Here is a 15,000-nt window from a genome sequence, read left to right as displayed (position 1 = left end):
GATGTGACAAAGACTGCCGGTCTTAATGCAAACATGGGTAACCGAGTTCCGTGTAGGCCGGGAAAGAGCGTGGGAGTCTCTCTTGAGCATATTACTGCATTGCGCATGCGTGATATCATTCACAAACCAGGTGAATCTTTTGACAAAGTTCCTCGGAAAGTTAAAAGATAAAATAATGATTGAAATGTCGTACTCGCTATTTGCAAATATTCTTGAATAAGGAGTAAGGAGTAATTTTAAAAGTCCCTTAGACAATTTATTCAATGTTATAAACGATTTAGCAGCCATTTTCGGATTTGATCTGCTTCCCACGCAAAAGGAAATTCTAAAGTACTGAAGTCGGTCAAACATTTTTGAATATGAAAATTCCCGGTCAGATTACAAAAAAAAAAAGCGCTCGATAGCAAAAGTTGCATCCAATTGCTTATCTAGGCAATCAGAACGAAAAAAATCAAGAAACACCTGTATTTTGGATAGCGCTTTGGCAATCTTCTGTCCGTGACGATTGTAATGTGACAGTGTCACGCAATCATTTAGCTCTGGTAATAAAGTGCCCGTATGCAATTCGGTTCAATCTTTCGTGTTCACGCGGACGCACCGAACTGCGAGCTTATAAATACCGAATTAATGATGCGACCACCAAATAGTTGACATGACTGAGGAACGAGTTTGTGAGGGCTAAATGTTTAAGAATCAGGCTAATTTAACCACTTTAAATGGAGCAAAACGGTTAGTGCATTTGCTGGAATCTTTTTGAAGAACCCAGTCGCTAACAACAGCGATTTCTTTTTGGCAGACAGCGCGAGACGACCCGCTTCCTCGTGATTTTTTGGGAATTCCTTGCAGCGACGGACCAAATCCTACAATATGCTATTAACCTGATATTCATTTTCAACCTTTGTAGGCTATCCAAGGGCCAATTTTACTCCAGGAACGAAATCGCTATGGCCAAACGGCACAGATCTCACACAGTATAGATCACGGTTGAATGGGCACGCTACGAAATATACAAAATCTGCAGCTTCAACGAAACGCCAAAAAAAATCTGGTAATGCTGTTCGACCCAGGAGAGCGCTTCTGTGTTTGTCATTGGGCAATCCAATCCGAAGTGCAGCAATAAATCTCGTGGAATGGAAATATCCTTTTAAATAATGCTGTGGAACTTTTTTTGAGGAGTTTTTCCATGGGTTTTGTGGCCGCAGCGGTAATGTGCTTGTTATGAATTTGGTAGTTGTAGTCTAAAATTATATCGCTCTGTGGTTCTGTTTCCCAGTTTGGGCTTTTGCTTAAACCGATTTTTTACATTAGCCTTAACACTCTTCCTAAGCCTTTTGATGTTATGATTTTGATCACAATTTTCGCAAACTGTGCAGCCTTGGCCGCGTACGAACCACTTCCAGAGAAAGATAGCAGCGAAGTTAATGAAGGCTTGGTAGGTACCTCTGTGACAAGTTGCCTATTCACTCTGCGGGATCTTTATTTTTCGTAGTTTGACAATTCATGCTGAGAACCATGGTTTTAGCTTTAACTTGGAAAATATCGCTGGATTTACAATACCTTAGTGTTGATGATCTTGTAAAATAGAAAAGATCGTCTTCGGAATCGAAATTTATGCTCTGTTTATATTGAATCGACCGGCGGAGATTAACGATATTATTTTGCGGTAAATTGTTGCCATATAAACTCATAAATTTTGCGACTTGCTTTGCGTCGAGATGAATATGTTATTAGCTCAACATTCCACTAAAAGGTTTAATCTTAGCGACGAAAGACCTCCATGGAAATCACCGGTCACATTTAATTCCGAATTTTTTGTCTATTGATGATTTTCCAGAGCATGTGATGGACGAGTTGTTATGGATTATTCGCTGGAAAGTTTGTGTTTGATCTACTGTTTCGATTGCTTAGATGTGGAGAAATTGTTAGATGCCTCTTTAGGCGCTAAGCGAAAATAGGCGCCTTCTGTTTTTTTATTTTTATTTTTATTTTTGGCAATTATCCATGCGTCTTTTCAAACATTGCATTGTGTATTTGTTTTCTACCATGGACCGGCTTCAATCCTGCAAAATTAAAGTAGCACTAAATTCGTAAAGTTTAATTCATTCTCAACAAAGACCGAATTTGATCGTGCTCCTTGCCAATTAATTTTTAATTCAACGAAAGCAACGGGTTTTGGAATAAAAACCCGATGACGTCCTTGTTAATTTCAGTAGTGTCGCAGAGACGGGAGAAATCGATGACTTTAAATGTAAACACGATATATTGTGCGTTAATCTGCCAAGCTAAAACTTGACCTTTTGTCGATTTATCCATAAAGAAAAAAACCAGATCTGCTGAAATCTGTACATGTTTTCGTTATGCACTCAAGAGAGAGGTAAATCTGTTCTTTGGAACGCCCTGGACGTTACTGTTGCAAATTGAAATTGTACAAACCTCCAAACCCGATTTAAAAGGGTTCGTAACTTTTCAAGATTTTTGAATTATTCTCCGCTGTCGCTCAAGGGATCTTTACATTGTCACACTGTTCTGTATTTTGACAAAGTTATTGAATTAACGAAGGACAAGTTCTTAATAATTGCGGACTAAAATTTTCTCTACAGTTCTGCGAACTTTAATCAGTGTGAGATAGGCTGCTTTCGTACTATATTTAGAGTAATTTCTTCCGAGTTATTCGGGCTTTTTCGTAGGAAAAAAAATTCTCTGGCGTTAACTTGTTTCATGATGTTTTTTTTTTAATCAAACAAAGATTAAACATTTGTCACATGAATGTAACGTTCGATTGCGACCTTGGTTCATCTTTTAGGTTGAAAGAAGAATTGTGACATTCGTCAAGTCTCAGCTCATCTGAGATGTACATTTTCGAAATTTCATTTGGTTACAAACAGTTTTGAAGAAGATAGTTTCTTTTGATAAAATAAGTTACTATTATGTTATGACTGGGACCTCAGTTACTATTTTTGTCGCCGATTTCGTCATAATTGCTAGCGGTGATTCGTTGACACTTTTAACACCTTGTTGATCAATATGTTGACTTACATCGAAAAATCGCTTAAAATGTGTACACTATTCGCTGCAAAATGAACTTCTCCCATCTGAAAAAAAATTCATTCGGTTAAAAACAGTTTTGAAGAAGATAGTTTCTTTTGGTAAAATAAGTTACTGTTATGTTATGACTGGGTCCTCAATTACTAATTTGTCGCCGATTTCGTCATAATTACTAGCGGTGATTCGTGGACGATTTTAACACTTTGTTGATGTGCTGACTTAGACCGAAAAAAAATCGCTTTAATTGTTTACACTATTCACTACAAAATGAGCTTCTCCCATCTGAAAAAGAATCATTGAAAAAATAATCAAATTTCCCTTTTTTGTGGGCAGCAATGACTTTTGTAGCAAAGTGTTAAGGTGATACAGAAATAATATTGTTTATCTGATTTGTAAATGTACTGTGGGGTGTCGAAAGATCCTCCTTTTCTTTTCAACGTGCATCATTTTGTTTTCCTTGTAAGGAAAATATTTTCAAGCCCACGTTATAGCAGAGAATTACTATTATTAGCCAGTTATAGCCTCAGGGAACTAACCTTTAACATGAAAATACATGCAGTGCAGTCTAGATTTTTCGCAAAGTTGAAAACCTGAAAATTTCATAAATTCATTCAACCAACCAGCTCTGTCTGTGTACATTTTTAGCTGTATTGTGTTTGCAATGATCCAGACATTCAAGGATAATCAGGAAATTATAAAAAATATTGCAAATTTGACTTTTCTGGTGTAAAATTATGTACACATTAAACAAGATGTTACAAGCACACACCACTGTCCACTTGGTAACCAAGTTGCAAACCGGAAATTTTCATGAATTCATTCAACCAACCAGCTCTGTCTGTGTACATTTTTATCTGTATTATGTTTACAATGATCCAGACATTCAAGGATAATCAGGAAATTATAAAAAGTATTGTGAATTTGACTTATCTGGTGTAAAATTATGTACACATTAAAGACGTTACAAGCACACACCACTGTCCACTTGGTAACCAAATTATCATTTGCTTTACTACAGGAAATCGCTGAATATGTGTTTTTAGCTGTCTTCACCCTCGAAGCTGTTTTAAAGATCATTGCCTATGGCTTCCTCTTTCATCCTGGAGCTTACCTTCGCAATGGATGGAATATTTTAGATTTTGTAATTGTAGTGGTAGGGTAAGTTTACGATCTTTCAGTTTGTTCAAATAAAAGAAATTAATGACTTATTTATGGTATTCAAACAAAGGAATCTATATTATTATTTTGTTAAGTGATGCAGTGTCTGGGTTTGTTATACATCAATTATTAGATGTAGTACAGGTAAATTCTCATATTACCACATTTGATCACTCAATTAATTGCCAAATATATATTAGACAAAATAGTTTATTTTTTCCTGTTGGGGTAGTTGAATCTAAGTAAGTCATAGAGTTACATAGTTGTTTTGATGTGGTTCAGTGATAATGGTGTCTCATTATCTTCGACAAAGAACTTTCTTGTATTTTGCTTCTATGTAAATGATAAATTATTTTATTTATAGTTGGAGGTTTTGCATGTCAAATCATGAATGTACATTGTTCGTTAAGAGCATGTTTCCATTTACAGGCATTAAGTCATTAGTTTGTTTTGTGTATTTAAAGTGAACATTTTCATTCAACCAGTTGAACAAATATCACCTATTGGACCACCTCATAATCAAAAATATTGCTGAGCTCTCTCTGTGACCTTGACACAATATCATAAATGTATAATAATACAATGAGTTTGGCTTTTATCACACAAATTATTATGGGTGGCTCTTCTTATTGAAAAACAAACCAAATGTCACTGAACACCACCTGATGAAAAATTTACAAGCAAAAGTATTGAAAAACACTTTATAAACATGTTTCAGCTGAATGACTCCGCCATTTACGAGTCACTGACTGATTATATAGCAGTTACAGGACCAAAGCTCAGGGTCTTATAATAACTGAGGAGAAAGTGCTGCCTTTGTAAAAAAAAAAAAAAGACATCTGCAAATGGTTAGACTCTCTAGTGCTGTCAGATAAGGATAATAAACTGTAGGCCACACCTCACAAGCTTCCAATGTTCATAAGCTTGTGGGACATAAAAGAACCCACATTTTCCCAGTCGCATAGAGTTTCTGGTTTTGTAGTCTGTCCTCTCTGGAATAACATGATTGGGAGAGTAAACGCTCATGGCCAGGTTGTTCAAATGCCAATTTACGTTAATTAACCAAGGAGTTTCTCTACTCCCAAATGCTGGTCAACACTGATATTCGACCAAACTTTACATTAGAAGAAGTCAATCTTGAAAAACAAAAATAAGCAAAACAAATTTTCACCAAAAAGTTGAAAACATGAAACAAAGGTTTACGCTAATCCTGGATCAAGTTAATCGGCTTTTGAACAACTGGCCCTGAAATACTAGCTACGCCAAGCCACTTTAAAATCTGAGGACAAACAAAGATATGATCATGATGATTTTGATGATGATGAGTGAGAGTGCAGCAACAAAAGTGCTTTTGAGTTCTAGGCTGTTTTCCCTGTCTGGTAATACCATGTTCTTGTGTCAAAATATTGTCAAGAGAAGACACGGGGACATTTTAAGTTAGTTGCCTGAGACACCTGCTGATAAATTTATGACATGCAACAAGACTTGCCTTGTTTCAATGTCAGGCAGCTGCTGGAGAACTTTAGTAACTACTTAAAACTATCATGATCTTTTAGCCGTTTAAATTCATTATTTCCCACTTATAGTATGCAGTTTTCTTACAATCATTAACATCATTGGATCTGTAGAGGACCCAATTCCATTCTTATCCCTTAGATTTGCAATTATTCTGTAATTGGTCAATTTAGTCTGTCACATTCTACTCTCTTGCTCTGTTTTATTTCCAAGAGATTAAAAATGAATAACTTTCGTTTCTTAATTTTCTGCATGTTATGCTTCTTTTTTCCAGTACAAATTATGTATCTGTTAAGGTAGTCTGACTGAAATAACTTAAGTTTGTAATTTGAATATTTTGTTTTACTATTTTTTTTTACAGATTAGCAACTATTTTAGTAAAAGCATTTTTGAGCTCTGGAAGCTTTGATGTGAAGGCACTCAGAGCATTCAGAGTTCTTAGACCTCTTAGATTGGTCTCTGGTGTCCCAAGTAAGTGAATTACAGATAATTAAACATTAATGGGGTTACTTTCCATAAAAATAGTATTGCGGTCTGACATCGAGTGAGGAGAGCATAGAAATGCAGATAAGAAGAAGTGGAGATAAGAAGACCGATTGTTTGAGCATTAGCCCTTCTCTGGAGGGAATCACAAAATGTACCCAAATTTGCCTCTAATTTCCTGGACCTTATCACTTCTTACAGGAGAGTTGGGGGGGGGGGGGTGGGGAAGGGGAGAGGAGGGGGCAGGGGTTACAATGAATTTGATACACAATAACTTCCCTCTCTCACTAAGATGCATTAGACCTGGGGTGCTTAGCAGCATGTTGTATGCCATGTGTGGAAATTTTAGGCTGGGAGCTTTTTCTGAAGTGAGTCAATAGGATTCAGGAAAATTGGCTGGCCAACACAAGCAGCGCTATCAAGCATGAATATTATAACAGAGATTTGTACACTGTACTTGAAAACAGAACAACAGGCCTTATCAACCTACTGGAGGGTATAGAGATATTTACATATACGTGCCCTTCTAAAGATAATTTTCTTCATGGTGAGCATTCCATGTTAGATGTTAAATCTGTACACCTCATGGGAAAGTAATGGCTTAGCAATGTGTGAAAGAACTACTAGGCAGGATTCGAACCTAAAACCTCAATAACACCAGTAAGATGCTCTACTCATTGAGCTATTAGAACTCCTGGTAAACTACAATGTAGTAGGTCAGTTATCTACAGGGTAGGTCTTGAGTCGATATATACACCTCATCCCTGCATTTGTAATTTTCTTTTCTTCAGGTTTACAAGTTGTGCTGAATTCCATCATCAAAGCTTTAATTCCTCTTTTTCATATTGCTCTGCTGGTTGTCTTTGTTGTTATAATTTATGCAATTATTGGTGTTGAGTTGTTTATGGGTCGCCTTCACAAGACGTGTTACGACAACATAACTGGTGAGATTATGCACATATTTTGTATACAATGTACATCATAGCAACTGTTATTTGATACAGCATTTTCTGCTTGAACTATTCTATTCTAAATTTACAGGTGCAGAAGCTATGGAAGAACCACACCCGTGCAGTTCTGGTGGCTCAGGATTCCATTGTGATGATAGCAAGGGACAAGTCTGCGAAGGAGGCTGGAAAGGCCCTAACTATGGAATAACAAATTTCGATAATATTGGTCTGGCTTGTATGACAGTGTTTCAATGCATCACTCTTGAGGGGTGGACTGATGTCATGTACATGGTACGGTTCAGAAGCATGTGGTTGAAGTAAATGGTGTATTTTCCTCTGACAGGGCAACTTATCTCTGCATTCCTTGGGCAACTTTCTCACCCCACCATTGGTCCAGTGACATAAGAGAGACTTATATACTCTTTGACTGTTGTACCTTTCCAATACTGTTCCAATACGGTTAACCAGGAGTCAACAGACAAAGAGTCGAATGCCCTAGATGTGCCTGAAAACACGGGGGATAGGCTGGTGATGTTGATGATGATGGAGGAGGGGTGGGTGGAATAGGATGATCAATGTAACTTTGATTTGACCAATACATACTTAGGTCTTCCTTTGGGCCTTGTTAAATTTAAAGTTATTTCAAGTTTGTTTTCAAGGCCAGTCCTAGGGTAAAATATTTGTAATACTTCTACTTTCCTTGGGGGATCATGGAGCTTGGATGTTGCCATCCATGTTCAGTACACCCAATCTGAGTCAGATCGTCTATATCCTAGACAATGCGAGTTGGGTTGAGTTGACTCAGCTTGGCTATACCAATACGGGTCGTGTTGGGTCGACTCCGATTGACAACTTGACTTGAGTTGATCGGACCGAGTCGATCTGCCAACATTTTCTACCCTCCGCATTTGCTGAATTTTCAAAGGATCACTCGCAAACTGACTTCCTGTAACACAAACCGACTTTTGGAAAGATGGGTTGAGTCAGCATCACTTGGATAGACGTGTAGAGACAAGTCAATTGAATTGAATCCACCTGCCACGATCCGACTCATTGTGGGTGGATTGGACAACCCTTTTGTTGCAGATATGTTATCGTTGAAGTTACAGTCGTCAAACCTGGCTACAGTGTGAACCTAAATCAATCTTGAAGTTCTTGAAAATTGTTGATTATGATGGCACTTACTGTACCAATATTCCTTTTCTTCTTCAGATTAATGATGCTGTTGGTAATTCCTGGCCCTGGATCTACTTTGTTACGCTTATAATCTGGGGCTCCTTTTTCGTTCTCAATTTAGTTCTTGGTGTTCTTAGTGGGTATGTATGACTGTATTTATTAAGAGGTGTAGCCATCAGTGACACAACCTGGAAAAAATATGAAGGGGAGTCGGACACACTAATGACTAGTTTGCATTCTCTGTCAGTATGCTATAGCAGGATTTCCTCAAGGGGACCCTCTATCTCCACTTATTCCTTGAGTCAACCATTTCCCAAGTAAATTTATTATTAAGGACAGGTTTTTCCTGCGACAAGCATCATATTTCTCTTGACGCTGAGATAGTTCTGTACGTTTACATGTACAACAGTTGGCGTGCTTAGTCTCCCAACGGAGGCATTCTATAAATAAATCTACTCGGGAAAGTATTGACTCCTAGGTCAAGTATGGGACTGATGAACTCCTGGCGAGAGTCAGTAGAAGACTCGTGGGGTCCTGGCTGGTAGCGATATATAGATAATTACAGTACACTGCATGTGCATGGTCTAACGCTAAATAAACGTTGTATTACCTTACCGGCGGTTAACTGTCGTTCTTTCGCCTCAGAAGTAGTATTTTGAGCGATATGGAAGATTTCGAGTTCGCTCTTTACTGTACCTCTCAGTAGAAGGACAAGGTGGAAGCTAATTTTTCAACGGCTCCAGCGCCGGGGGGATTTTTCCCCAGAAACTCGTATCGCTCCGCTTTCAAACTTCGCAGGAGAATGGCCGAAAGATTCGCGCTTCCTTGTGTACTTCTCGCTCGAAAATTCATTCAAATGGCCCGGAGCTAGCCCTCGAAGAATATCAAAATTCCATACCTTCTGAGCGATCGAAATGCGTGACACTTTTCATGTGTTCCAACGTGCTGATTGCCTCGAACGGCGTATAATCAGAAAGAGGCAATCAGCAGGCAGGGACACATGAAAAGTGTTACACATTTCGATCGCTCAGAAGCACAAGCTCTCCCTTGTGCTTGCATCGCTAGTGGAAACCAGGTTTTAAAAACAAAAATGCCAAATATTCCCCAATTCGAAACTAGCCAATTGCATTTGCGTAGTAATTATTTTCGACACTTGATCGAACATCGCTCTAATAGAGAGCTAAAAAATAGTGGTTTTTGAAATTTCATTTATTTCTCAAAATGCGAAAAAAGGTTCTGACGTTAACCTGAAGGTGAAAAATAATTGAACGGAGTATGAGTGACAGTCGTCTTTGGTCCAATTTTTCCTGTTTGAGTGTGTCAAATCCCACATTACCGTCCAGAAACGCGTTTAACAAGACGCCCGCGCAAGTTTGATAAACGTCACGAAATATTTCAATGCCACTTGCCTATTTAAAATGGTACTGTTTTGTTAAGGCTAGGGTATTTTAATAGACCTCTTTAGCTTGTACGTTTTGTTTTCAAATTTCAGATCACGTGATGTTTTCAAGGGAATTTTCCTTCTGTTTTTTCATAAGTTATGCGTAAATACGCACGTGCATAAGACGACATTGAAAGAAACTTTTCCTTGGAGTAACATTACGTGGTTTGAAATGGGGAAACAAAATGTACAAGCTAAAGAGGTCTATTAAGGGAAACAGTTATCTTAAATCTAGAAGTATTAAAACTGACACACCAGAGAGACACAAATGATTCTTTCAATAAACGATTCTCTTCGTTGTCTGCATTTGTGGACAGTTGTTCAAAAATGGCAACCCTGTTTCATAACACTTGTTTTACGAACAGTCGCTCTTCAGCTCAAAATCTTTTAAACGAACGCGGAAGTTGCGAACGCGATATGGTGGATATGTTAGCGGCGAGTTGCGAAGCTGGCACCCACAAAACTAGCAGCTCGTCGCTCGCCTATCTTTCCGCTTTTTTTTGTTTTGCCGTCGTTGGACAGGCTACGACGGTGTAAGCCTTTGTGGGACGCTAAACACACCACACAGGATTCGAAGAGCTGGGCGCTCTGACCTGACCTGTGGCGGATTATTTTCGGAAGGACACTAGAATAGATTATCGAGACCATGTCTTTTTTTCCGCAGGGAATTTGCCAAAGAAAAAGCTAGAGCTCAGAAAAGTGGCGAATTTCAGAAATTTAGGGAAAAGCAGCAAGTCGAAGATGCATATAATGGGTATCTTGACTGGATTACGCAAGCAGGTATTTGTGCTTCTGGTCTCATTTGTTTAAAAGGCTGGATGTCTTTATCCGGTGGATAAGTTACTGTCCATGCCCCATTTGTTCCATAGGTGGATAGCGGTATCCACCGGAGAAATCACTATTCAGCGGATAGACACTAGCAAATAAAACCAATTGACTTATCCAGTGGATAGTGATTTATCCAGTGAACAGCGCTATCTCCCCTTCGAATAACTGGTGCCTGACTATTAATATATAATATACTTCACGTTAAAGAGGGCGCGTATTCTCGGTTATTTGAGTAAATACTGCAATCTTTGAACATTAGAACATCTGGGACTTGAGGGGGCATTGCGGCCTTTTGGTTTGGTGCTTGCCTTGGAATTCCGGGATCCCGGTTTCAAGACACGTTCACAAGACCACTCGTTGAATTTGTTCCTGGTAGTCCCTGGTTCAACTTGTCAACTGCACCTGTAAATAGCCAACTGGTTTGTGTCCGGCCAGTTGGGATTATTAACAGTTGTTGTTGTTATTCTGTCGTTTCGTTGTGTTTCATTGGCCCTGAAAAGCCCCTATGGGGAATGGTCAACTAATTATGTATGAAGGGGGTAGTTTCTAAAGAAACTGTGGTGCTGCGTCGGTGGCGAAGTAGTATACAAAAATTTTGGTTTTATCAACGGAGTTGATAATGTAAATTGGCCACCGTACAGAGATTCTAAAAGCTGACGTTTCGAGCGTTAGCCCTTCGTCAGAGCGACATTTTTGGCAACATTTTTCACAGAACATTTGTGAAAATTGCAAATGTAAATCACAGAACATTTGTGAAAATTGCAAATGTAAATCTTATTTCACGAAAAAGAAAAAAAAGCGAAGGAGATTACATAGAAAGAAAAAGAAATATACAGAGTAAAAACAACTGATTGAAGAACGCTGGAAGTTTGGAGAGCACAAGGCTAAAAGGTTTGATTAAAAAATCCATTAATTCACTGAATAATAGCGTTTTTTAGAGGTAGACGTTAACGGTTGTAACCGGACCACAATTACACATCCTTAATAGAGCTCTAATTACTCCGCGCTTTTTTGAAGCAAAAGTATTGTTTTCTTTGTCACAACAGAGGACATCGAAGGCGACAGTGAGAGTGAGACTGGTGACGAATCGAAAAGCTCAAGAAGAACTTGTAAGGAGTAAACTTTGCTTGTTGTAACAGTTGTGTACTGTGTTTGTTGAAAAGGGCCAATCTTCGACCGCTTATCCCAGCAGGTAGAGCATGGGAATTGTACCGTATGGAGGGACGCGGGTCGCGGGTTCAATCTCGAGCCGGTGCATCTGTCGCTCAGGTTCTTAAGAAAAATGAGAAGAAAGTACATGTACTGCCTTTGCAATCACTTCTGCAAATGGTTCGAATTGATTGACCTCTTGGATGAAGACAAAAAGGTGTAGGCCCAGTTGGGGTTTTGAACAGTTGCTGCTGTTTCAGGCCCTGAAATGCCCTTATGGGGAGTGGTCAATTAAGCATGTATGAATGCATTTCTGTAACACAGACGCAATCGGGGTAAGAATGATTGCCACTTAATGAAATTTTTAAGCTTATCTTGCCGAGCACAAGGGTCCCACTAATTGATTAGTATATCTTATCACATGGGTCCGAGGGCAATTAAGGTTAATTTCACACGTATTTTGAAAGTTTTCACAAAATTTAGAAAACTTTGAAAATACAAGTGAAAGTGATAGCTTTAATTGCACGAGGGCACATTGCGATTACATGATTATCACATAAAGGACAAAATTATTGAGAGAAGCGCGTACAGTGCCGTGACAAACGACAATCAACACGCTCCCATTCCGTTAAAGTTCAATTCAATAAATTGTTGCTGTCAACAGAAATAGCGCTTAAAATGTATTTTATATGTGCCACATATGAAATACATTTTAGTTTAATCTGGAAAAAGATCCTTTTCTCACTTCGCTTGCTCTGGATAAGCAACTGTTAACCAACCTCGAACATTGATATAAACGAAACCTTGACATTTTAGAGCTGAAAAAAAAAAACCTATAATGCGCGTGCAATAAGAATCAAAACTCCAAAAGACTCTCTTGTGTTAATGAAAGTCTCAGCATTTCCGTCAATCTAACCACTGAGCCTACCCAGCTCGAAGTTCGTATCGCAGTGACACATACGTACAAGCAGGCAAATGTTCCCCCTTTAAAAGCCAACCTATATAAGTTGCGGCGTCGTTGAAAATGGACCAATCTGTAAGTGTTTAACGACCGCTTTGTTTGCATTTCCAGCGAGACACTCAAGAATTGATGACATAGAAATGGTAGATAAAAATGAACGGCAAGAAATAGCAGTGCCAGAAGCACATCATGGCTGGTGTCATAATGAAAAGTAAGTGTTTTGCTATTTTGGTCATGCAGCGATGTTCTTGGAGCAAGAAGGAGAGTGATTTGAGATCGCGCACACGTGTGAACACGTGTGAACACGTCCCCTTGCACGCGTTATTTCGCGAATCAGGCAAAATCCACTGCACCCACCAACTGGAGCTCTCTTCGATGGTCTTGAAGTCCATTCCAGTGCGTTTTGCAAACAGCTAACTTTGTTGCTTATTCCAGTTAAGTTGCTTTGAATTTCTCAGTTTTGGTAACATGCGAAACCTTACTACGTTCGAGCTCAAAACGATTCTGTAAAAAAATTAAGATGCCTCAAACCGGTTTCAACATTTTGAGGCGACACTCCCTTTAGAACGATTGCCGCTGCAACACTGTATCACGTAACAGCAATGTTATGGTACCATATGAAGCACCGCTTATTTCCAAACAAAATGCGGTCATTATCATGGCGTCATAAGTTACCTTGGCAACGGGAAATCCCCTTGGCTTTAGTTGATCATATGTCAAAAACGTACTCGGTGACTTCCATTTGTTATTTCTGGAGACTGATCAGAAGTCTAAGATAAAATTTTTGCAAAGCTTAAAAAAGTTCTGTGAAGATGAATCAGAACGAGAAAAAAAAAAAAATCCCGGCATTGAGGTGGCTCTTAACCCGCTCCACAGAATTTTTGTAAACTTTGCAGAAAGTGTCATCTTGGCCTTCTGATCACTAATCAGCAATAACATTAGGAGTCACTGAGTTCGTTTGTGAGATATGAGCAAATAAACACAACATAAAGGGTGTTTTTACGGGGTTTTCCCATTGCCACGTCACAATATTGAGCGCGTCTTAATAAATGGTGTTTCATATGCTACCATAACATTACTAATACGGGATATACAAGGCGTTGAAGTGCCTTCTAATAAGAACGTTGAAACTGGTTTGAGCCACCTTAAGAAGTAGGTTCTTTATTATTTTTACCGTCAATTTATTGTGTGTAAGAATTTCACAATGGATAATTATGTGGCTAGTCTTACTTACGTATGTTTCATTGTGTGAGTAATTTTAGTATAGGGTCTTTTTTCATGAATGAAGGGGTAGTTTCTAAAGTGGTGCTGCGTCGGTGGTGTGTGCGTCGGTGGTGAAGTGGTGCTGCGTCGGTGGGGAAGTAGTATACAAAAATTTGGTTTATCAACGGAGTTGATAATGTAAATTGACCACCGTACAGAGATTCTAAAAGCTGACGTTTCGAGCGTTAGCCCTTCGTCAGAGCGAATCGAGGGATTATGGGTTACGTGTAGTTTTTATAGTAGAGTAGGAGCTACGCTATTGGTGGTAACATGGCAACGTGAAAAGTAGGAATATATTAGTTAAATGAAAAGCGTTCGTTAATACCGAGAGGATTAAGGGTGCCGATTTGAAAGATGAATTTTTGTTCCAGATTCTTCCCTCGTGTCGGGAAGAAGGACTTTGATATTACAACGAATTTCTGGGTTGGTTTAGCAAACAATCAACACAAACAACAACAACAACAACAACAACAACAATAATAATAATAATAATAATAATAATAATAATAATAATAATAAACAACTTTATGAATAGCGCAGTACCTGTCGTTTTTTTGTTTCATTACAGGAAAACATTAAAACGATGGCACCATCGTACCAGAAGAGAGCTTCGTAAAGCAGTTAAAACTCAAGCGTTTTACTGGATTGTCATTGTAGTTGTATTTTTGAATTCTCTAACTTTGGCGTTGGAACATTATGGCCAACCACCTTTTCTTACAAACTTTTTAGGTAAGAAGTTGTATTTATCGGAGTTGTCCCACCAGTAAACTTTCTATGATCCAGGTTTTCCGCTGACTTCTGAGCTAGCGTATTCTCTACTAAGAGCTTTCGCAGCGCAAATTTCAAATGCCGAAGATCCCGTGACTCGCTTTGTCGTCAGCTATTTAACAATTTCCCATGAAGGTCACATTACTCGATTAGTGAAAACGGTTTGTCGAGGAAGTACGCGCCAAGTAATGGCTCCTGGAAATGCCACATATCTTCAGTCATTTCTAGTAAACTGAGAGATCGGGGGAAAAAACTACAAATTC

The 15,000-nt window shown here is 38.7% G+C and overlaps 1 protein-coding gene across 1 annotated transcript in view; it reads left to right on the top strand.

Moving 5' to 3' along the window:
• The first annotated feature begins 593 nt into the window (after positions 1-593).
• Positions 594-15,000, top strand: part of LOC138011328 (voltage-dependent L-type calcium channel subunit alpha-1D-like) — a 46,666-nt gene continuing 32,259 nt past the window's right edge. Inside the window, exons 1-12 of the mRNA XM_068858295.1 lie at positions 594-729; positions 905-1,136; positions 1,327-1,432; positions 4,064-4,203; positions 6,080-6,189; positions 6,993-7,145; positions 7,243-7,442; positions 8,364-8,467; positions 10,433-10,548; positions 11,643-11,705; positions 12,818-12,917; positions 14,538-14,698. Coding sequence (XP_068714396.1) covers positions 717-729; positions 905-1,136; positions 1,327-1,432; positions 4,064-4,203; positions 6,080-6,189; positions 6,993-7,145; positions 7,243-7,442; positions 8,364-8,467; positions 10,433-10,548; positions 11,643-11,705; positions 12,818-12,917; positions 14,538-14,698 — 1,498 coding nt within the window. The 5' untranslated portion in view covers positions 594-716. The remainder of the gene's footprint in view (positions 730-904; positions 1,137-1,326; positions 1,433-4,063; positions 4,204-6,079; positions 6,190-6,992; positions 7,146-7,242; positions 7,443-8,363; positions 8,468-10,432; positions 10,549-11,642; positions 11,706-12,817; positions 12,918-14,537; positions 14,699-15,000) is intronic.

Source organism: Montipora foliosa, chromosome 7 (genome assembly GCF_036669935.1).
Source record: "Montipora foliosa isolate CH-2021 chromosome 7, ASM3666993v2, whole genome shotgun sequence".
NCBI classification, from domain to species: Eukaryota; Metazoa; Cnidaria; class Anthozoa; order Scleractinia; family Acroporidae; genus Montipora; species Montipora foliosa.
The sequence above is the reverse complement of the archived record's forward strand: the minus strand, read 5'-3'. Positions and strand labels throughout refer to the sequence as shown.